This window comes from Erpetoichthys calabaricus, chromosome 8 (assembly GCF_900747795.2).
Source record: "Erpetoichthys calabaricus chromosome 8, fErpCal1.3, whole genome shotgun sequence".
Taxonomy (NCBI): domain Eukaryota; kingdom Metazoa; phylum Chordata; class Cladistia; order Polypteriformes; family Polypteridae; genus Erpetoichthys; species Erpetoichthys calabaricus.
The window spans coordinates 166,324,509-166,348,234 of NC_041401.2; the positions used below are offsets into that span (position 1 = coordinate 166,324,509).

A 23,726-nucleotide genomic window follows, 5' to 3' on the forward strand; every position below is an offset into this window, starting at 1 on the left:
CGATGAGAGAAGTTGCAAAATCAACTGGAAAGCTCAAGCAAATTATAGAAAACAACCAGATCTAAATCTGTTAAGTAATTATCTCGTGAAAAGCAGACAGACATACAGACAGAACATGCTTGGACCACGAAATGTTTAAAACCATTTCTTATCGAGAACCTACTGGCCAAGGGTAACCTACATTGCAAATTTCAAGTCCCAGGTCCTCATGGTTCGGGAGATTTCGTCATGAGTGAGTCAGTGGTATTTGGCTTTTATATATATAGATTTATTTTCACATATTACCCAGGAAATTAAAGTAATTTAAAAAAGGAGTTCCATGAAAGTCAAGGGTGTATTAAAGACTGTCAAGACCTGTAGCCTTCCATTAGCGACAATGAGTACCATTGTCATAATGTTAGTAAAGCTTGATGTTTCTTGTAGGGATAATGACAAATCAATAATGATCATAAATTCATAAAGTAACAATGGATTACCAAGATATTTATGCCTTTGTGTTTTATAGTTTGAAGTGAAGCTCATCTTCAATCAAGATGTTAATGATGGTGCCCTGTGCCAGTAAGTACTAATGTGCAAAATACATGTTAATGTTTGGGGAGGCAATACTGTCACACAACTCCTGGGATTTAGACTTTGTAATCACCACTGTTGTCACCAATGTGGTTCAGCATTGGATACACAAATGGGCCTAATCCATCACCTTTGAGTGTGTTTTCATTGTGTTCCTTCTTGGACATTTGCTTGAAACTCTTAACTGCTTGCCACCATATTTATTCTTTAGCGTGACCCTGGAATGAATAGGCCAAACCACACAGCATTAATGCACTTATAAATGTCAATATTCACCAAGTTTACTTGGCTCAGTTCATCAGACTTGACCAGATAATGAAGACACAGATGCTCAAGCTGAATGCAAAAAGAAATTTCATATCTCCTATCCTGGGTTGGTTTCTGCCATGGGCCTGATGCATTAATGATTGGCATCAAGCATTTGTGATCCCATAATTTGCCAAGGAGGAATCTGAAAAATAACTTTTGTTCCTTCTATTCTTGATATACTGTTCTCTGAATGGCAAACAATCTCATTTAAGTTAGTAGATAGAACTTTTCAACATTCAGTGTTCGTAACAGAAGCACACATCCACATGTTATATGTAATAATAATAAATAATAATTCTTTACATTTATATTTCTCACTACTCAAAGCACTTTTGCAAAGTGAGTGGGGAGCCACTTCAACCATCACTAATGTGCAGCACCCACCTGGATGATCAAAGTCAAATTCAAAGTGAACTTTATTGTCATCTCAACCATAAACAAGTATACAGACAGACGAAATTGCGAAGCTCAGGGTTCACAGTATAACAACATGACGTGCAAATAATAAATTAAAAATAGAATTAAAATTTAAATTTAAAATTAAAACACAAACAAGACAAGACATTGTGCAAAGACAAGACAAAGAAGTAGCAGCAATATTAATGTGTAAGATATGTAATATACTGTAATAAATAGATATAGATAATACAGAAATTATCAGTGTATGATAATAGTTGTTTAAGACGTGTATCTCACAGTGTTTCACAGCAGAAGGATAACAAGAATGTCAAAATACTTAAAGGTCAGTATGAGATTTTCAGTTCTTCTCTACATGCCCACTCATCTTTGCAGGACAGTGGCTCACATGTATAAAAGTTCCTGTTTTTAGAGCTGGTTGAGGCCGTGTGGAAGGTCAGCCTGGTGTTAAGGAGTCTAACAGCTTGGAGGTAAAAACGCTCCTGCAGCCTGGCAGATCTGGCTTTGATGCTGCAGTATCTTCTCTTGGATGATGCAACAGCAGCCATTTTTGTGCCAGAATGCTCACCACACATGTGCTGTTAGGTGGTGAAGGGGTGACAGAGATAGCCAAATAGAGACAGGGGATGATTAGGGAGCCACAATGACTAGGCCATGGTGGGAAATTTAGCCAGGGACATCAGGAAATATCCTACTTTTTACAAAGGATGCCCAGGGATCTTTCATGACCAAAGAGAGTCAGGACCTCGATTTTAAGTCATATCTGAAGGAATACGCCATTTTTACAGTACAGTGTCCCCATGACTGCACTAGGGCCTTGGGATCCACAGTCAGACAACAGGGTAAATGCTCCCTGCTGGCCTCACCAACACCTCTTCCAGCAACAATCCAAGCTTTTCTTAGATTAGGGGTTCCCTACTCCAGTCCTATTGGGCCACAGCTGCTGCAGTTTTTCATTCAAACCCTTTTCTTAATTAGAAGGCTTGTTTTTGCTGCTAAGTAACATCTTTTGAATTAATTGTATTTGGCTTGCTCTTGAAGACTCAGACCCCTTATTTTTTATTTTTTTCTTAATTAGCAACCAAACAATAATGAAATTCAAAATGACCCAAAAATTACCAGCAAACTGTGTCCATCATACAGTATCTGAAAACAGAAAAAGATGAAGGTCTCAGGAATGTTGATTTGCTCAGGTCCCCAAAACATTTAACCAGTGCTCTTAGAAAAGTAAAAAATCAACAATTTCAGAAATATACGCTATTGAACAATGAGAGCATCAACAAGCCAAGGAATTAAAGAACGGGTTTAATTAATAACAAGAATCGGCACATAATTAAGCAACTCTTTGGAGTTTATGGCCCTGACTTAGTTGGTCTTCTGTTGGCTCACTCACTTCACATTTCATTTCTGTCTGGGTGACATTTAAAAAAGAAATGATACAATTCAGGGGAACAAATCTTAAAAAACAAGCCAATTAAAATTAATTCAAAAGAAGTTAATTAGAAACAAAAATAGGTCACTAATTAAGGAAAGGGTTAGAATGAAAACCTGCATCCACTGAGGCCCTCTAGGAACGGAGTTGGGGACCCCTGTCCTAGGTCAGTGTTTCCTAGCGTCGGTCCTAGGTGGTCTCTCATCCAAGTACTGGCAGGACCAGCACATGCTTAGCTTCAAGTGGATGGCCTGTTCTGAAGTGCATGTGGTATGGCCTTCTTTCTTTGGCCATTTCAAATGTTTATTTGTCAGTTGGTGCATATTTAAGGATATCTCTTTTGAAAGAAAACGTTCCAAATCTGTCACTTGATTATCTCTACTTATTAAACTTGTGTTAGTACAAAACATTTCCCTAATGTAAGTTTGAGAAAACGGTATATGCTTTTACAGCTGTTCTGAACTGAATAGATTATATTTTTTGAAATTATTCATTACCACAATATACTTTACATCCATCCATCCATTATCTAACCTGCTGAATCCGAACACAGGGCCACAGGGGTCTGCTGGAGCCAATCCCAGCCAACACAGGGCACAAGGCAGGAACCAATCCTGGGCAGGGTGCCAACCCACCGCAGATATACTTTACAGTGGACTGTATATAAATAATAAAAAGTGTTCACCCATTGGAAGTTTTGTTTTTTTGTTATACAACACTGAATCACTGTGGACTTTTCTATGAACTGCAATGGCGCCGACCCGTTTGCCCGTCTCTTTAATATTTGTTTTACTATCGTTTTTTATATGTTTGTACTACCCAGTGGCTACTGATTTATGATCGGGTGCAGGGCCGCGACAAAGGTGAGGCAAACGAGGCAGTTGCTTCGGGTGAACAATGGGAAAGGGCGCCAAATTGATGAAAAATGAAAATTAATAAATTGCAAAATAAAAAAAAAGCTAAATGTATGTTGCAATGACCTTAAGCAAACTGACGATTTGTAATATTTTAATTCATCTCATGTGTAATATTTATTTTGTTATGGTTGGTGTGATTTTATTTTTAATATGTGCAATTTTATGTTCCTATTACTATTGTACTATTACTGCGTTCTGAGATTTTTTTATTTAATAATTAATACATTTATTTTGTTCTCAAAATAATTTATTTATTTATTTTTATTTAATACTTATTAGTAATAAAAAAAAACTCTATACATAGGTGCGCAAATTTATCCTCCTGCCTCAAGTAAAAATACCTCTAGGCCCAGCTCTGATCGTGTGTTACACAGTACCTTCTCCAGCACGTTATTTTTCTCAATCTTCATCTTTTGATGGGACTCCATTTGAACACCAGCTTTGTTATTTTCATCTTCTGATTTTTTTTACTTTCTCGTATACGAAGTATAGGGAAAGTATTGGAATCCTCAAAAAATTTCATTTCGTGATTTTGATGAATCTCGACGTTTTAGACATCCCTGAGTCCGAAAACACCATTTTTGGAATTAAGTCTGTGTGTGTGTGCGTGTGTGTGTGTGTGTGTGTGCGTGCGTGTGCGTGTGTGTGTGTGTGTAAACACGATTACTTGAGTACGCCTTCACTTAGGCCAACCAAAGTATTAGGTACAAAACGTAGATTTCTGTGAAGTTTTGCACTATTTCCATTAACCTTTTATTCATGCAGCTGCATAGTCCGTTTTATTCAACTTTACTTTTATAATGATTGTTCAATATATTATTATTTGATTTAATTTGTTGTTGATGGTTCTTTAATGTACATCATATAAAAATATCATTGTCTTGCGGTTTACTCCTCAAATATTCATTCCCATATCTGAGTATACGATCAAAGTCTAGGAGAGACCATTCCCGATTATTTATTTTACCTGAGCGCCTGTGTTCACCTGTATGAGTGCACAGGCTGTGTGCCCAACAGAGTGTAATTGCGCTGTGTGCTTCTTTGAGACGTAGATGCTCGCACCAGAGCTGGGCGGTGTTGTCATTAAACGACACCGGCTCCATTCTTCCTCACCGACAGGGTATGAGCTACCGTGGAAATGTGTGTGGCTTTACACCAAGTGTAGGTTTTATACATCGTGATTTCAAAGTGGAAACGTTCTTACGCAACAGTTTTGCGCATACGCACCGTTTATACATGAGGCCCCGGGACACCTTTAAAATTAAAAAGGTCAATACAGTATTTGCCTTTTTTGTTGCTCAATTTATCTTGTGCTGTGAGCTGTGAACTGTACATAAACCGTGTATGAGTGCAAAACTCGTCTCTGCCAGGTTAGGGTGCCTGTACACACCCTGGGCTTCACACTGAGGCAAATGATTCAGGGTCAGGGGTTATATTAGACGGTAAGCTGACATGAGATACTTGTAGTTGACATGTTGAATGCAGAAGATATGAGTGGAAGCAAAGACCTATGTGATTTTGATAAAGGCCAAATCTTTATGGCAAGTCATGGTCAGATGTGTTGTGCACCTACCAACAGAGGTCCGAAGAGGAAAGAACCACAAGCTGCCAGCAGAGGGTGGGGCAGGAATAAGGTCAATGAAGGCTATCCCTTCTGGTACAAAGCAATAGAATGGGTACAGTGACATTGCAAATATTTTTAATGATGGTTACGGGCATAATGTGTCACGTCAAGCACTGTATCGAACTCTTCTGGGTACTGGACTGTGATCTATTGCAGGTCAATTGGTCATTCATGCTCGGATCAATTTAGAGTCAGCAGATGTCCTAACCTGCATGTCTTTGTGAAAGTGAGAATAAAACCATGCTAATTCCCTTTCTGCTGTCGAGCTCACCTACAATGAACAAGTGAGTGTCAGAACTGAATCCTGGATCAAAGGAAAAAGGTCGTCTGTGCTGATTTTTCTGGAAAAGAGATGGTGCCAGGATGCACTGTGGGAAGAAGCCAATTCGGAGGAGGAATTGTAATGCTTTGGGCAATGCTCTGCTGGTAAACGCTCAGTCAAGGTCTTTTATGTGTCTGTTAATTTGATGTGCATCACCTATCTAAACATTCTTTTAGACCAGGTACACCTGTTCATGGTAAATGTATTCCCCAAAGCAAGTGGTATCTTTCAGCCGGATACCCAGCCACACTGCATGAATTGTTAAAGAATGGTTTGAGGAACATGATGAAGAGTACAAGGTGTTGCTCTGTCCTCCAAATTCCCTAGATCTCAATCCAGTCGAGCATCTGTGGGAAATGTTGGATCAGCAAGTGTAATCTTTGGCAGTGCCAACTCATAACTTAAAAGAGTTAGAGGATCTGCTGCTATTGCCCTGGTGGCAGATACCACAGAACATCTTCAGAATTCTTGTGGAATCCATGCTTTGGCATGTCAAAGTTCTTTAGGTGGCACACGGAGAAGAAACAGCACATTATGCAGGTGATCATCATGTTTTTGGCTCAACAGTTTATATTACTTAGTAGCGTTGCCTTGATTCCTGAATGGAGTTTGCTTATGTTACTTTTATTAAACATAAGCCTAAACTAAAAATATAAAGACATACTTAGGGACCTCAACTAAATCTCAAAATCAGAAACACTTGATTACTGGGATTAGCGGATTTAGGAAACCAGTGAAGGAAGAGGTGTTCAAAGGTCTACATCATTATAATTTGGAAAGCACTTTTTTGTACTGGACTGAGTTTCTGTAAGCTGACACGTTATAAAAACTTTAAGTAGAAACAGAAAAGCAAAGAACAGGGCAGAGTTGTCCTGCTACTTTTGGCGCTGGATCCCAAACACAATAACCATACTTCATTCTGTCCTTGAATAAAGGCAACCTAGGATTGCTTTGCTCTTCTTTAGACATAAATGAGGTCTCCATGGAAAGGCAAATACGAGATGGCCTAGTTATCATTAAGATGCTGTAACTTTATGAATGGAACCTAAGAAAGAGTTGCTCATGTACAACTGAAAATTAAACAAGTAATTGAAAACATTTTATTGGTGCGAGGAACCTCTTCAGAATTAGCCGATGTTAAGAGTGGTGTTCCACAGCGGTCAGTGCTAGGACCGCTGCTATTCTAAATATACAGGTGCTGGTCATAAAATTAGAATATCATGACAAAGTTGATTTATTTCAGTAATTCCATTCAAAAAGTGAAACTTGTATATTAGATTCATTCATTACACACAGACTGATGTATTTCAAATGTTTATTTCTTTTAATGTTGATGATTATAACTGACAACTAATGAAAGTCTCAAATTCAGTATCTCGGAAAATTAGAATATCAATTAAGACCAATGCAAAAAAAAGGATTTTTAGAAATGTTTGCCAACTGAAAGGTATGAACATGAAAAGTATGAGCATGTACAGCACTCGATATTTAGTTGGGGCTCCTTTGACCTGGATTACTGCAGCAATGCGGCGTGGCATGGAGTCGATCAGTCTGTGGCACTGCTCAGGTGTTATGAGAGCCCATGTTGCTCTGATAGTGGCCTTCAGCTCTTCTGAATTGTTGGGTCTGGCGTATTGCATCTTCCTCTTCACAATACCCCATAGATTTTCTATGGGGTTAAGGTCAAGCGAGTTTGCTGGCCAATCAAGAACAGGGATACCATGGTCCTTAAACCAGGTACTGGTAGCTTTGGCACTGTGTGCAGGTGCCAGGTCCTGTTGGAAAATGAAATCTGCATCTCCATAAAGTTCGTCAGCAGCAGGAAGCATGAAGTGCTTTAAAACTTCCTGGTAGATGGCTGCGTTCACCTTGGACCTCAGAAAACACAATGAACCAACACCAGCAGATGACATGGCACCCCAAACCATCAATGACTGTGGAAACTTTACACTGGACCTCACGCAACATGGATTCTGTGCCTCTCTTCTCTTCCTCCAGACTCTGGAACCTTGATTTCCAAAGGAAATGCAAAATTTACTTTCATCAGAAAGCAGCAGTCCAGTCCTTTTTGTCTTTAGCTCAGGCGAGACGCTTCTGACGCTGTCTCTTGTTCAAGAGTGGCTTGACACAAGGAATGCGACAGCTGAAACCCATGTCTTGCATACGTCTGTGCGTGGTGGTTCTTGAAGCACTGACTCCAGCTGCAGTCCACTCTTTGTGAATCTCCCCCACATTTTTGAATGGGTTTTGTTTCACAATCCTCTCCAGGGTGCGGTTATCCCTATTGCTTGTACACTTTTTTCTACCACATCTTGTCCTTCCCTTCACCTCTCTATTAATGTGCTTGGACATAGAGCTCTGTGAACAGTCAGCCTCTTTAGCAATGACCTTTTGTGTCTTGCCCTCCTTGTGCAAGGTGTCAATGGTCGTGTTTTAGACAACTGTCAAGTCAGCAGTCTTCCCCATGATTGTGTAGCCTACAGAACTCGACTGAGAGACCATTTAAAGGCTTTTGCAGGTGTTTTGAGTTAATTAGCTGATTACAGTGTGGCACCAGGTGTCTTCAATATTGAACCTTTTCACAATATTCTAATTTTCCAAGATACTGAATTTGGGACTTTCATTAGTTGTCAGTTATAATCATCAACATTAAAAGAAATAAACATCTGAAATACATCAGTTTGTGTGTAATGAATGAATCTAATATACAAGTTTCACTTTTTGAATGGAATTACTGAAATAAATCAACTTTGTCATGATATTCTAATTTTATGACCAGCACCTGTATATAAATGATTTAGATAAGGATATAAGTAATAAGCTGGTTAAGTTTGCAGATGATACCAAGATAGGTGGATTAGCAGATAATTTGGAATCCGTTATATCTTTACAAGGACTTGGATAGCATACAGGCTTGGGCAGATTTGTGGCAGATGAAATTTAATGTCAGTAAATGTAAAGTATTACACATAGGAAGTAAAAATGTTAGGTTTGAATACACAATGGGCGGTCAGAAAATCGAGAGTACACCTTATGAGAAGGATTTAGGAGTCATAGTGGACTCTAAGCTATTGACTTCCAGACAGTGTTGAGAAGCCATTAAGAAGGCTAACAGAATGTGAGGCTATATAGCACGGTGTGTGGAATACAAGTCCAAGGAGGTGCTGCTCAACCTTTATAATGCACTGGTGAGGCCTCATCTGGAGTACTGTGTGCAGGTTTGGTCTCCAGGCTACAAAATGTCCAGAGAAGAGCAACTTGGCTGATTCCAGGGCTAAAGGAGTTGAATTATGAGGAAAGATTAAAAGAGCTGAGCCTTTACAGTTTAAGCAAAAGAAGATTAAGAGGTGACATGATTGAAGTGTTTAAAATTATGAAGGGAATTAGTCCAGTGGATCGAGACTGTAATTTTAAAATGAGTTCATCAAGAACACGGGGACACAGATGGAAACATGTTAAGGGTAAATTTTGCACAAACATTAGAAAGTTTTTACACAAAGAACGATAGACACTTGGAATAAGCTACCAAGTAGTGTGGTAGACAGTAAGACGTTGGGGACTTTCAAAACTCGACTTGATGTTTTTTTTGGAAGAAATAAGTGGATAGGACTGGCAAGCTTTGTTGGGCTAAATGGCCTGTTCTCGTCTAGAGTGTTCTAATGTTCTAAAGGCAAAATGTCTGTGATCTTAAACTTGAAAGCAAATTAGAAAAGAAAAGCTGCAATGGTGTTTTGTGAAGAAATGTTCTGTACATATGCCAGTGGTAGAAATCTGCATAAATGAAATCTAATTTTTGTTGATTCTCTGTGACAGGTTTTGAGGCTTGAATAACGATTCATGTGTAACACTTTAGTTTTTAAGTTTATTGGGCAGAGTATGATGTATATTCTGCATAGTGCACACATTTTCATACTCTACATTTTCAAACCTGCTTAATTCAGTTCAGGGGCCCGGAGCCAGTCCTAGCAGTACTGGGTAAAATACAGGAAACCTCCTTCAATGGTCTATTGCAATGACCCCTCATTCACACACTCCCACTAACACATTGACCAATTTGGTTTTGGCAGATATCCAACGAGTCAATAATTCTGAGGGCTTCCCCACTAGCTGTACAAAGATATGGCCTACACAAAGTACAGACAGTCCCTAGCAGAGGGCGCTCACTCGCTGGGATTGTGTTCTTAATTGAAGTACTGGACATAATTGAACCTGTCTATATACCCCTTCAGATGAATCAGACGAGAGAAATATGGTACAAAAAGATGAATATAGTGAAGGTGATACATTAGAGGGTCAGCTCAAGTTGGACGAGGCGAGATTGCATTGGTTTGAACATGCTCAGAGGAGAGATGCTGAGTATATTGGGAGAAGGATGTTAATGATAGAGCTGCCAGGCAAGAGGAAAAGAGGAAGGCCTAATGCCCGGTTTATACTTCACGCGACGCGACGCATGCTCCAGCAGACACTCCTACTACGCAAGCATTTTACTGTTTATACTTGCAGGCCTACTTTACGTAAATCTGGAGGAATCCAGCAAGTGGCAGTGTGAGATATTATCACGGTGAGAACAGGTTCGGCTTCTCTGTGTTGTGAATTGCCTGGAACACCCATTAAATTCCGATGACACTTTACCACAATATCTCTGAAAAGGATGTTTAATGATTAACTCCATTAATCCAGGGATGTGTCCATTCCAGCAAGAATTTGGCACAAGGCAGAAACAATCCCTGGATGGAGCATCAGCTCATCGCAAGGTGAATAGAAGCACTCACATACACTAGCGTCAGTTTAGTGTCACCAAATCTGCATATCTTTGGAAGGAAACAGGAGCACACTGTGGACACCCAGCAGGAAAACATGCCAGGTATGAGTAACTACCATTTTCAGCTATGTTATTTATGGACTGTGCTCTTCTAAGGCCCAAATAGCACCTTTTCCCCTAACTGTGCACTGTGCACCTGCTCTGATCACTCATGGCTTCAGTACAAAAAGTGATGGGTTAGACCTGCTTTAATAAAAAAAAAAAAACTCCATGCCTAAAACAACTTATTCCATTGAAATCATTCACAGGGAAAACTTCTAAATAGCAGACAGTGGCCACTGGCCATATATTGATCATCACCAAACAGGGCACATCAGTACTATTAATTAGCCTGCCTGAGTCATCTTCCACTTGTTTCTGTCCATTTCCCTGTCAGGTTCTTTTTGTTAGGGCCTCAATTACCCATTTTTTGGAATACTAGGGTGTTGTACCGTCTTAGCCATTATGAATGTAGAGAAAAGCCAAGCAAAATGACACCTTTTATTGGCTAACTAAAAAGATTACAATATGCATATTGTATGCATATTGTAATCTTTTTAGTTAGCCAATAAAAGGTGTCATTTTGCTTGGCTTTTCTCTCCATTTTTTGGAATAAACTTTACACATCACAGTGGGACACTTCTAACCTTTGGCTACACAGACACTAGAAGATATTCTCGGCAGGGAAAAAGACAGTGGCTCCAATGTCAGAAGGACAGTGCCTTTCATCTTACCTCTGGGTAATCTGTGCATTTCGGAGAACCATTGGGAACGGGTTAAATTCCTATCCTGCATGTCTTTGTGAAAGAGGAAGGAAAATCAGAGTACTTGGAGGAGAGTCCACAAAGACAGGGGAATGAATGTGCAAACTGAAGACAGACAACTACTGGGTATGGGATTTTAGGGAGCTAATCCATGAAGAAGAAGCACTAACCACTGCACTACTGTGCTGCCTCATTAATTACACATTTCTCCTGTGTTGCAGTTTGTTAAGTTCTCGATAATCTTAGTTGGTTTGAGTTGATCATCTTTACAATTAGATACAGTATTATGACCAGATTTGGAGAGCACTACCTTACTCTGTCCTACATCAAGGAAGATGAAGGGGCAAATGAGAGAATTTCACACAATGGGTGTGCTCAAGCATTAGCAGTCTTGCCCTTGGTATTGTCACTGGTCAGTGTCTTCCTTTTTAATAGTAATCTATGTCATGTCCTCTTGTGCTTTGAGCTTGTTGTGTCTTCAAATTGGTGATTTTTATGGCAAGCCAAATTAGCATTTAGAGATATCCCAACATGCATTTTAAGATAGCTGAATGTGTATTTAAGATATCTTAAGATGAATTACACATACCTGAAAATAGATGCTCAAAGAAATAAAAGGAACACTTCTGGGCTATTGATCTGGTCAGTTAAGTAGCAGAGGGGCTTGCTAATCAGTTTCAGCTGCTTTGGTGTTAATGAAATTAACAACAGGTGCACTAGAGGGGCAACAATGAGACGACCCCCAAAACAGGAATGGTGTAACAGGTGGAGGCCACTGACATTTTTCCCTTCTCATCTTTTCTGACTGTTTTTTCACTAATTTTGCATTTGGCTACGGTCAGTGTCACTACTGGTAGCATTAGGCAATACCTGGACCCTACAGAGGTGACACAGGTAGTCCAACTTCTCCAGGATGGCACATCAATACATACCATTGCCAGAAGGTTTGCTGTGTCTCCCAGCACAGTCTCAAGGGCATGGAGGAGATTCCAGGAGGCAGGCATTTACTCTAGGAAAGTTGGACAGCACCGTAGAAGGTCCTTAACCCATCAACAGGACCGATATCTTCTCCTTTGGGCAAGGAGGAACAGGATGAGCACTGCCAGAGCCCTACAAAATTATGTCCAACAGGCCACTGGTATGAATGTCTCTGACCAAACAATCAGAAACAGACTTCATGAGGGTGGCCTAAGAGCCCAACATCCTCTAGTGGGCCCTGTGCTCACTGCCCGGCACCGTGGAGCTCGATTGGCATTTGCCATAGAATACCAGAATTGGCAGGTCCACCACTTGTGCCCTGTGCTTTTCACAGATGAGAGCAGGTTCACCCTGAGCAACTGTGACAGACGTGAAAGGATCTGGAGAAACCGTGGAGAACGTTATGCTGCCTGTAACATTGTTCAGCATGACCAGTTTGGTGGTGGGTCAGTGATGGTCTGGGGAGGCATATCCATGGAGGGACACACAGACCTTTACAGGCTAGACAATGGCACCTTGACTGCCATTAGGTATCGGGATGAAATCCTTGAACCCATTGTCAGACCCTATTCCTGTGCAGTGGGTCCTGGGTTCCTCCTGGTGCACGACAATGCCTGGCCTCATGTGGCGAGAGTATGCAGGCAGTTCCTGGAGGATGAAGGAATTGATACCACTGACTGGCCCCCGCGCTCACTCGCCTGACCTAAATCCAATAGAACACCTCTGGGACATTATGTTTCTGTCCACCTGACACGGCCAGGTTACACCTCAGACTGTCCATGAGCTCAGTGATGCCCTGGTCCAGATCGTGGAGGAGATCCCCCAGGACACCATCTGTCGTCTCGTTAGGAGTATGCTCCCCTCCCCCCCAACGTTGTCAGGTATGCATACAAGCACGTGGGGGCAATACAAACTACTGAGTACAATTTGGAGTTGCTGCAATGAAATTTCGGCAAAATGGGCTCGCCTGCCGCATCATTTTTTCACTTTGATTTTCAGTGTGTCTTTGAATTCAGCCCTCTGTAGGTTGATCATTTCCATCAAACGATGTGGCAGCCTTTCGTTCCTAACACATTATCCAGTCCATATCAGTAGAGATATCCAGCAGGATTTTTTTCCCCATTGAGATCTGATGTGTTTTCAAAGTGTTCCTGTAATTTTTTTGAGCAGTTTACATAAAGAAGTCTTGAATGACATTTTGAGATAATTCAGACAGATGTCTTCCAATTCTACTCTGTTCATATGATATCTCAAATGCATTTCAAGATATCTTGAATACGTCTGTAGGCATTTTGTGATATAGAAATGCAATTGAAGATATCTCAAAATGACTTCCTGAAAAATAAATGGGACTTCCATGTTTTTTTTTAAGATATCTTCAAATGACCAGTAAGTTATATTGAGATATCTTGAAATGGTTTCAGATACATGAAAATGGACAGGAAGCTATTTTAAGATGATATCTGAAAACATATTTGATGTATCGTAAAATGTAGTTCAGATATCTCAAAATGGTCTGGATGGTATAAGGAAATGTAATCGAAAGATTTTAAGATTTATTTTAAATATCTTCATAGTGACTACATACAAATACATTTTTAGATATCTCAAGTTCTTTTCATAATATCATAACATGTATGGAAGATATCTGCAAAAAAGGAAATAAAAATTAAAATTTATAAAATGAAAATGCAATCTCGATTTTGACATTTATTTTTTAAAGTCTACATGCAAGAATGCTGCAAAAATTTAAAAAAAAATGAAATAAAACTATTTGCAATTTCATTTTCAACCTGAACAGCAATGAAGCTGCAAAAATGAAAAGTAGAATATAAATAAGCACTGGCACCACCTGCTGCTCATTGAATTTTCATTTTCCACTTTGCATTTTCATTTACAAGTTCTCAACATGCAAATATATTTTAATTAGCCTAGGTAAATGGGCGGGGTTTTGCACCTTAATTTCCCACACTTTTGCTGCCTGTACTTTTTATCACTTATATATCCATTAACATTCTTAACTGTATATTTCAGGTTTATATGATCATTTCAAGAAGCGAATTCTGGCTCAGCAGAGACTCCACATCCAGTTGCAAGAATGCATCCGTAAAAATGCAGCAAACACACTGTCTATGGCCAACATGTTAATGGGGCTGTCTTCTATTCTTTGTATTTTAAAAGGGTAGGTATTTTGTTTTTGGTTAAATTAGGATAATTGCTCGTGCAATCAGTGACTAGAAAAAAAGGCATCCACAAGGAAAGCCAAATAGATAAAGGCTTCAAAGGGGCAATGTGTTTGCTTCTGTGCAGTGTGTTTTGGGAGACACACTTGCTCAGTTCATGCTGGTGCAATGTTTAGTTCTGCTGTGTCACAGGTCCAGGATGCTGATTTTGATTCCTGCCCATTTCATTGACTGAGTTGGTTTTCTGTGTTCTCCTAGTGCCTGTATGTTTTTCCCCAGGTAGTCCAGTTTCCCATCAGCCCTGCAACCTGGGTAGAAAAAGGTCACCGTTATGAGTTTGGTGTTAGAATAGACATCTAGCTGTAAAACATTTTGCTCTAATATCTACATTAGATGCTCCAGTTAAGCCTGTATGGGCTGCCTCAGTCAGATGTTGCAGAGGAGTTCAAAGGCACCAAAGCATGGCTAACATTGATCCTCTTAGAGTCTCGGGATGCAGCAATAAGAGATTTTGAGCCAAAGATCTTGGATACCAAAGGAAACAGTATCAGCAAAGGACACCAGTCCAGTGACATTGTGGGCCGTGTTCAACAGGGAATAGAAGGCTTCGGGCTTTGTACGAGAAAAAATCAACCACATCTGAATGAAGAAAATTGGTAGTGCTGGAAATTCGCTGGCAGGAGGAGGCAAGGTGCTCTAAGGCTATATCCTTCAGGCCAAGCAGGGACACTCAATTGGAAAGACTTCTGGGAGATGGGGGCAAGCAGAATTAGCCTTCTGCTCAGAACAACCTTCCTTCACCTAAGAACCTCAACCAGTGGCTGTGCAAATATCTATCATGTCCCCCGTGTTCAACACCATCAGACACATCCTCACTGGATGCAAAGTGAGCCTGTCCCAGGGTAGGTACACTTGGAGACACAACCAATAGTTGAAGTGCCTGGCAGCAGCACTGAAAGCCAAGAGAATAGCTACCAATGTGTTGCCCCTAAAAACATCTTTTGTCTGAGAGAGGGAGCAAGGGCATAGAAAGCTTCACCCACTGGCCAGAGTTGGACAGCTGGAAGGAGCCTGGTACTAGAGGATAATAATAATAATAATAATACATTTTATTTATATAGCACCTTTCCCATGCTCAAGGCACTTACAGAATATAATAAAGAACGGCAGAATATACAGTATATAGCATTGTACAAACCAGATAATAAATAAAGAAGATTAAGACAGTAAATTCTGAAAAAAAAACAGACAACATAATTGAGGGTCTCGCACACACACACACACAGGTTACATGAGCATCTTGACAGAGAAGTAAACTGAGAGAAGGGTAATAAAGTCAAGTAGAGCTAAAAGCCTTAATGAACAGATGAGTTTTGAGTTGTTTTTTAATTCTTTTAGGGCGGATGTCGACTTTTGTCGAAATCCAGGGGTGGTGGACGGTAATCAGCCGTAAACTGGAACAAAACTCGCCATTATGTTTTAGTTCAACTCTCTTTGCTAGAAGGAAAGTTAGCTTCGTTGATTTGACCTCAATTACCCGCACATGCATGAGAAGCGAAGAGCAAACAACCTCTAAAATGGCATCGACATCTGGCGAGAGACCAAAGCGAATGCGCAAAGCAAAATTCTCCATGGATGACATTTTGCGTATTATTGCCGAATCGGACTCTAACTTGTCGGACTTCAAATTTTGATGCAAGTGATCTGAGGATGGAGATTGAAAATGAAAGTGAGGGTCTGGCTTCAGCTGATCGTGGTGCTGAACAGGCTTGTGTAGCTGATGCGCCTACGGCAATGTTCGCCACTTACGATGACAAGAGGTACAAGCCAGAATGCGTCGCACTGCCACGTGAAGACGGGTCAGGTAGCCGGCCCTCCACACATTCCTACCGGCCATTGAGCTGCCCCCATACAGCCACAGGAGACCCTGAACAGGTGCCGACAGCAGCCACAGCAACAGACGTTTTACGTTGATTTACAAGTGAAACCTTTGCCTTGTGTGCTTTCAGAAAACAGAGTTGCCTGCAAAAAATATTCAGCCCTCAAAGAGTTAAAAGAATTCATGGAGTCAGCTGACCTGATTAATTTCGGTAGGTCATTCCAGAGTCTGGGCGCTATACAGCTGAAGGCCCTGTCACCCATGGAGTGTAGATTAGTGTGGGGTACAACAAGATTGCCAGAATCAGAGGACCTTAGTGGGCGGGCAGGCACATAGTGATGGAGAAGGTCACTGATGTAGTTTGGTGCAAGGTTATTTAAGGCTTTGTAGGTTATTAGTAGGATTTTATATTCGATTCTGTAGGACACAGGGAGCCAGTGGAGACGGAGCAGGATGGGTGTGATGTGCTCACTGCTGCTGGTTCGAGTAAGGACTCTTGCAGCTGAGTTTTGAATAAGCTGGAGCTGTGATATAAGATTAGAAGGGGCACCTGCCAGTAGGGAATTACAATAATCGATGCGGGATGTGATAAAAGCATGGACAAGTTTCTCAGCATTAGAGAAGGAGAGGAAGGAGAGAACACGGGATATGTTACGGAGGTGAAAGTAAGAAAGTTTCTTAATGTGATTTATGTGGGCGGAATAAGTGAGGGAGGAATCAAAAAAGGCCAGTATCAAATAGTACAATCACAAATAGCTTCTACTACCTTAAGACTAGGCTTAGCACTGTGGTCCAACTCTCTGCACACTATCAACTTTGTAGAGCAAAGATCCATCACATGGAGATTGGTTGTCAGGGTTTCATAGCAACATCCAGTACTGGGCTGCTGAGTTACCTGGGAATTGATGGCCAAACCCTACGTCAAACTACTAAGGGAACATTGGGGACTGCTGAACGCTGTAGCCAGTGCATAGGTCTGAAGAGGAAGAACCCTAGCTGGACCCCAAAGAGCATGGGACACACGGAGGGCGTCTTGTAATTAAAAGGCCGGAACACCTGATGACGCTGAGGTACATAACTGAAGATGCGTTTCAAGTAACATCTGCTAATCTTTAAGAAGTTGGTGTTGGGGGTTGTCTATGACTGACTGGCTCAGTCTCTATCATGGTGGTAGTAAACAGCAGCAAGTTTGTCTAGTGCGGAGGACCTTTTTTTTTTAGGCACAAGGGATTATGACCATTTAACCACCAGAGAGATAAAAAGAGAGTCCTGGTTTACCTCCCCATCCTTTACCTATGCAGAGTAGGTTAGTTAAACACTCTGAATTGGCCAAGAGTGAACAGGAATGTCTATTTCCTGCCTTGTCCCAAATGCTACCGGAATAGACTCGATCGACCAAAAAGGGACTAAGTCCAAAGGAATCAATTGGATTGCTCTGCTTAGTATAACAATGTGAAATATGCACAACTGGGTATGAGTTTTTTCTGATTTTTTTCACCTGTCTTCATTTTTAGGCACCATTATTTTGCAAGTTGGTTGCTTCTGATTGGTTATCTACTTGACCTTGCTGACGGAGCCGTAGCTAGACAGCTGAATGCTTGTTCATCCCTTGGTGAGTTAAACTAACCTTTATCTTCATGAGTTTAATCTCCATTGCAGGCTTATAAAGTTGATCCATTTGACACATTTTGTCATTTGCAAGGTGAATTCTTTGCAAGGTGAATATGCTCATGATGTGGTGACATGCAGAATGCTGAGAATCATTGTGAGAAGGAAAAATTACTAGGAGGTGTCAAGAATCGTAGTGAGGGAAGCTGAGAATCACAAAGTCAAACGAACAGGCTACCAAAGGGCTGATGGAACATTACACGACTTCAACTTGATGTCTGGAGTTACTGCTCTCGTTGCCTGATGATGCTGGATTACGCAACTAAAATAGTCACAGGGCATGACATAATATGACTTTCCAGCAGTTTCATATTTCCAAAGTATCACAAACTCACTCCTGTATCTGACAGCCATTAAGATGATGCCTGACAAAGACGGTATTGTACTATTGCTTTTCAGGTGTGGCACATTCATCCACAATCAAAGTATTTTTTTTTCTTTTATCCATTCTGTCGCCAACATGGATATAGGGAAAACATGCAAACTCCACATAGGAAGAACCTGAGATGTGAACCCTGGTCTTCTTACTAGGAGACAGCAGTACTACTACTGCACCACCCCTTACTGGTCTTTTCCTTGAAATATTTTTTAGTATTTAGTTGTTATTTTTATTGATTAAATTATGTGTAATTATGAAGATTTACAATGTATACTGCTCAAAAAATGAAAGGAGCACTTTTTAATCAGAAAAGTGGTGGAGAACGTTATGTTGCCTGTAAGATCGTTCAGCATGACCGGTTTGGTGGTGGGTCAGTGATGGTTTTTGGAGGCATAACCATGGAGGGATGCACAGACCTCTACAGGCTAGACAACGGCACTTTGACTGCCATTAGGTATTGGGTTGAAATCCTTGGACCCATTGTCAGACCCTATGCTGGTGCAGTGGGTCCTGGGTTCATCCTGGTGCACAACAATGCTCGGCCTCATGTGGCGAGAGTATGCAGGCAGTTCCTGGAAGATGAAGGAATTGATACCATTGACTGTCTCCACACTCGACTGACCTAAATCCAATAGAACACCTCTGGGACATTAGGTTTTGGTCCATCCGATGCTGCCAGGTTGCACCTCAGACTGTCCAGGAGCTCAGTGATGCTCTGGTCCAGATCTGGGTGGAGATCCTCCAGGACACCATTTGTCGTCTCATTAGGAGCATGCCCCCCCCGCCCAATGTTGTCAGGCATGCATACAAGCACGTAGGGGACATACAAACTACTGAGTACGAGTTGGAGTTGCTGCAATGAAATTTTGGCAAAATGGACTCGCCTGCTGCATCATTTTTTCACTTTGATTTTCAGTGTGTCTTTGAATTCAGCCCTCTGTAGGTTGATAACTTTCATTTTCATCAAACGATGTGGCATCCTTTCGTTCCTAACACCTTACCCAGTCCATATCAGTAGAGATATCCATCAGGATTTTTTTCCCATTGAGATCTGATGGGTGCGTGGAGTTTGCATGTTCTCCCCGTGTCTGCGTGGGTTTCCTCCGGGTGCTCTGGTTTCCTCCCACAGTCCAAAGACATGCAGGTTAGGTGGATTGGTGATTCTACATTGGCCCTAGTGTGTGCTTGGTGTTTGGGTGTGTTTGTGTGTGTCCTGCGGTGGGTTGGCACCCTGCCCTGGATTGGTTCCTGCCTTGTGCCCTGTGTTGGCTGGGATTGGCTCCAGCAGACCCCCGTGACCCTGTGTTCGGATTCAGCGGGTTGGAAAATGGATGGATGGATGGATCTGATGGGTTTTCAAAGTGTTCCTTTAATTTTTTTGAGCAGTGTATTATTTAATAAGAAAAGGGTTAAAATAACACAATACTAATATGGCCTTAAAACTATTATTCTAACAAAATGTTTTTGCATTTATTGTTACTAGTCCATCTTTTTTTTGAGGTGTTACAACCCTGAACACAAATATATTACCATTAATAGATAAAGAATGGTGTCATTTTAGCCAATATAAAAACAATAATTTTTAAAGTTGTTCAAATTGCTATTTACAGATCTGCAATCAAAATCTAAAACCCTCTGAAAATACAAATTCACTGCTTTGCTTACTCTGCGGCAACATCAAAAAGTCGGAAACTATAAGGTAGTGATGACATTGGCCAGAGTTACCAAACCACCACTGGGCCAAAGAGGGACCTGCTGAACTTGTACTGTCAGCCATTAACCCGTTTTGGGCCACTAGGGTAACTCTGTTAAGAGTCCCCTTATCGCAGAACCCTACATTAGGACACTGTGGTATTTAATTGGGTTTTCCCAATCCCATACTGCCCATGGTCTGCCTACAGGGGGCCACTGTGTGTATGTTTGCTACAGCCCCTTGCTGCTGTGTTCATGTTGAGCCAGTAGGATATCTAATTTGGTTTTCCCAAGGTATTCTGGCCACAGGGGGCTACTGTGTGCATGTTTACTATGGCCCCTTGTTGCAGCCCTCATATTGGGCCAGTGTGCTATTTAATTAGGTTTTCCCAAACCCACCCTGCCCATTGTCTACCCACAGGGGACCACTGTATGCATATTTGCTATATCTTCTTGTCACAGCCCCCACATTGGGCCAGTTAGGTATTTAATTGGGTTTTCCCAAGCCCACTCTGCCCACAGGGGGCTACTGTGTGTGTGTTTGCTACAGCCCCTTGTAGCAGCCCCCACAATAGGCTAGTGTGGTATTTAATGGGGTTTTCCCAAGCCCACACTGCCCATGGTCTGCCTACAGGGGGTCACTGCTGGACATGGAGGGAGTGTATAAATTCCACACAGACATTGACCTGGCTGGGATCTAAACCTGTGTTTCTAGATCTGTCTGGCTATTTGCCGAAAATGTATAGTTAGTTGTTTTATTGCAATTTGCTGCTTACGGAGATTAATATTTGTTAGCATCTGCTCTTTTAAAGTCAGTACTCCAGTATTCATAATTTACATAACTAGAATTACTGACATTCTGTGGCTGTGTTATCCTAAACCCATTACTTAATATGTTTAGTTTGTCAATTACCAATTACAATTATTTTTTGTAATCAGCTTAATCCCAGGTTTTTGAGCCGATTGTGTAATTCTGATGTAGGCTTAGAGTCCTCCGCATATCTGACATTTCTCACATCTCTGACTACCACTATGTCAGTTGATTCATCGGCTCGGGGCCATCTTGTGTGCCAGGTTTCTTTTTTTCCACTGGCAGAATTAGTTACTTTTGTGGGATTGTATTGTACAAGAATGATGACTGGCTGATGGCAGCCAAGGTGGAAATTTCTAGAGGAAAACAACCATTAAGCCCAGAAGAGGAGAAAGAAGCTGTTTCTAGACAAACGATTTGTCTAGCAGGTTGCCAGCTTGGTGACTTTTGCAAAACAATGCAGGAGGTTCAAAGTAGCAAACCAAGAAGTGGGAGAATAGAAATTAGAGCGTTTGTTAATGAAAAGCCATCCATTTTCTTTACCTCTACCAGGTTGATTTTATTTTCTGGTTAAGATAACACAGTCTTTCATGAAATTACATTTTATAATAAAGTAATGTATGTGGGGCAGCACAGTGGCGCAGTGGTAGTGCTGCTGCCTCACAGTAAGGAGACCTGGGTTTGCATCCCGGGTCCTCCCTGCGTGGAGTTTGCATGTTCTCCCGTGTCTGCGTGGCTTTCCTCTGGCAGTCCAAATACATGCAGATTAGGTGCATTGGCGATCCTAAATTGTCCTTAGTGTGTGCTTGGTGTGTGTGTGTGTGTGTGTGTGTATGTGTCCTGCGGTGGGTGTGTTCCTGCCTCGCGCCCTATGCTGGCTGGGATTGGCTCTAGCGGACACTTGTGACCCTGTGTTAGGATATAGCGGGTTGGGTAATGACTGACTGACTGACTTGGGTAATGTATGTGCTCTTATTTTTTATTGATTGTGACTTCCCATAATGTGGATATAAAGCTTGTAGAAAATAAAGTTTTCTACAGAATGTGGTACAGATGAAGTAGTCATCAGTACTCGAGTAAGATGATTGATAAACAGTTTGAGAAGTAAATAAAGAGAGAAGCTTTTAGTAAGTCCACAAAGTGGCCATTAGTCTATCTATCCATTCGTTTTGTGTTCCTGCTTTGTCCAAATTAGGTTTTTGAAGACCAGAGCCTACCCTATCAGCATCAGAGGCATTGAAGTAAGCAACTGTAAATGTAGCATAATTCCATCACAGGACAACTGTTGCTCCTAAGGAAACAAAACATTTTAGAGCTACCAATTGACCTAATACAAATTTTAGGATTTGAGAGTAAATCCCACACAGAGAGATGGATGATGTTCAAAACCCATATACTGTAAATCAACGGTGTGACAACACTTACACTTGATGTATGTAGCAGATGAACGTAAAAGATTCAGATAAACAGAAGTGATGATGATGAGAGAAAAAATAGTGTGAAAATAGGGAATTTGTGTAATGACAATGAGATAATTTAATGTAAAAATGAATATGGAAGATACAGTAATACATTTTTGGCAACAAAGCAAGATGTGCATATCAGCTTGCTTACTAAATGCTAAGCATTAGTTAGTCAGGAGATTAAAATAATAAATTATTTTAAAAAGAGGTGAATTAGGTGATATGCATAACTGATAGCCCTAACTTTTATATTAGCAGTTGTGGGAAAAAGACTGGGAGCTGCACACTCACCATAATACAATGAGAAAATCAAACCTGTCCTAGATATAGAGAGCTGAAGAATGATAAGCGAAATATTCATAAGATAGGCTGTGCTCTGGTAATGCATTTCTTAAGAACATGATGGAAGGTCTGTTTAAATTAGCTGGAACTTGATATGACCGTACCTTGTGAGCCAGGGGCCTTTTTTCATTCAAACAGAACATTAGAACAATCTCAGTGAGAGGAGGCCATTCAACCCAGCAAAGCTTGCCAGTCCTATCCACCAATTTCGTCCAAAACATCATCAAGTCTAATTTTGAAGGTCTGTAAAATTCTACTGTCTACCATTAGAAGAAATAGGAAGATGTTTGAATAAAATATCAGATTTAGCTAAGCGAATGACTAAATAAAACTTTGACATGGCAAATTTTGCTTAGTGGGAATTACATAATCAGATTTGGGAATAAAATAATCAAGAGTGAAACTCCCAAGACCATTGGAAGCTAACTTCAATGTAAAAGTCTGCCATTATTGATTAAGATCATTTCTCTTTCTTTTCTTAGGGGCGAAGCTGGATGACTTTGCTGATTTTACCACTTTTGGGATTGCCTCTGCATTGCTTTTGCCAATCCACAGTGTGCTGGATGGACTGCTAGTGATCTGTTACATCATGACCGTCTTCACACGCCTCTGCTTCTTCTCTAGTGGTAATTCCACAGATATATTCACAGATTTAATTTTCAAGATGCTCAAGTATACTGTATATACAGTGCCTATATGAAGTATTCAATATAATGGAAATGTTCACATCTTATTATTATACAGCATTGAATCACAATTAATTTAGTTTGGCTTTTTTGATATTGATTAATAGAAAAATACTTTTTTTTTCTATTGACCAATGTCAGAAAATAATTTTTGGCTATTTTTGGTCTTTTGGCCAATGGTCTATTTTTAAACCGTTGTTTTTTTCTGATAGGCCGTTACTTTTTCTAGTTTATATTATTTATCATTGAATCTGGTGCTGTTAGTAACCTTGAGGAATTCACAGATGATGCTAAAACTGGAGGAATGGCAGACACTGCATAGGCAGCAAAAACAATTCAAAAATACTTGGACAAGCTTCAGAGATGGCTGAACACTTGGAAATGCAGTTTAATGTAGAAAAGTGTAAAGTGCTAAATGTGGGCATAAGAATCATTAGTTACTGTACAAATACAAGATGGAAGACATTGACCATCTAAATATTACAAAGA

At 40.6% G+C, this 23,726-nt stretch overlaps 1 protein-coding gene across 1 annotated transcript in view; it reads left to right on the forward strand.

Moving 5' to 3' along the window:
* Positions 1-502: 502 nt before the first annotated feature.
* Positions 503-23,726, forward strand: part of tmem269 (transmembrane protein 269) — a 31,264-nt gene continuing 8,040 nt past the window's right edge. The window contains exons 1-4 of the mRNA XM_051930397.1: positions 503-558; positions 14,169-14,316; positions 17,711-17,808; positions 23,034-23,177. Coding sequence (XP_051786357.1) covers positions 534-558; positions 14,169-14,316; positions 17,711-17,808; positions 23,034-23,177 — 415 coding nt within the window. The 5' untranslated portion in view covers positions 503-533. The remainder of the gene's footprint in view (positions 559-14,168; positions 14,317-17,710; positions 17,809-23,033; positions 23,178-23,726) is intronic.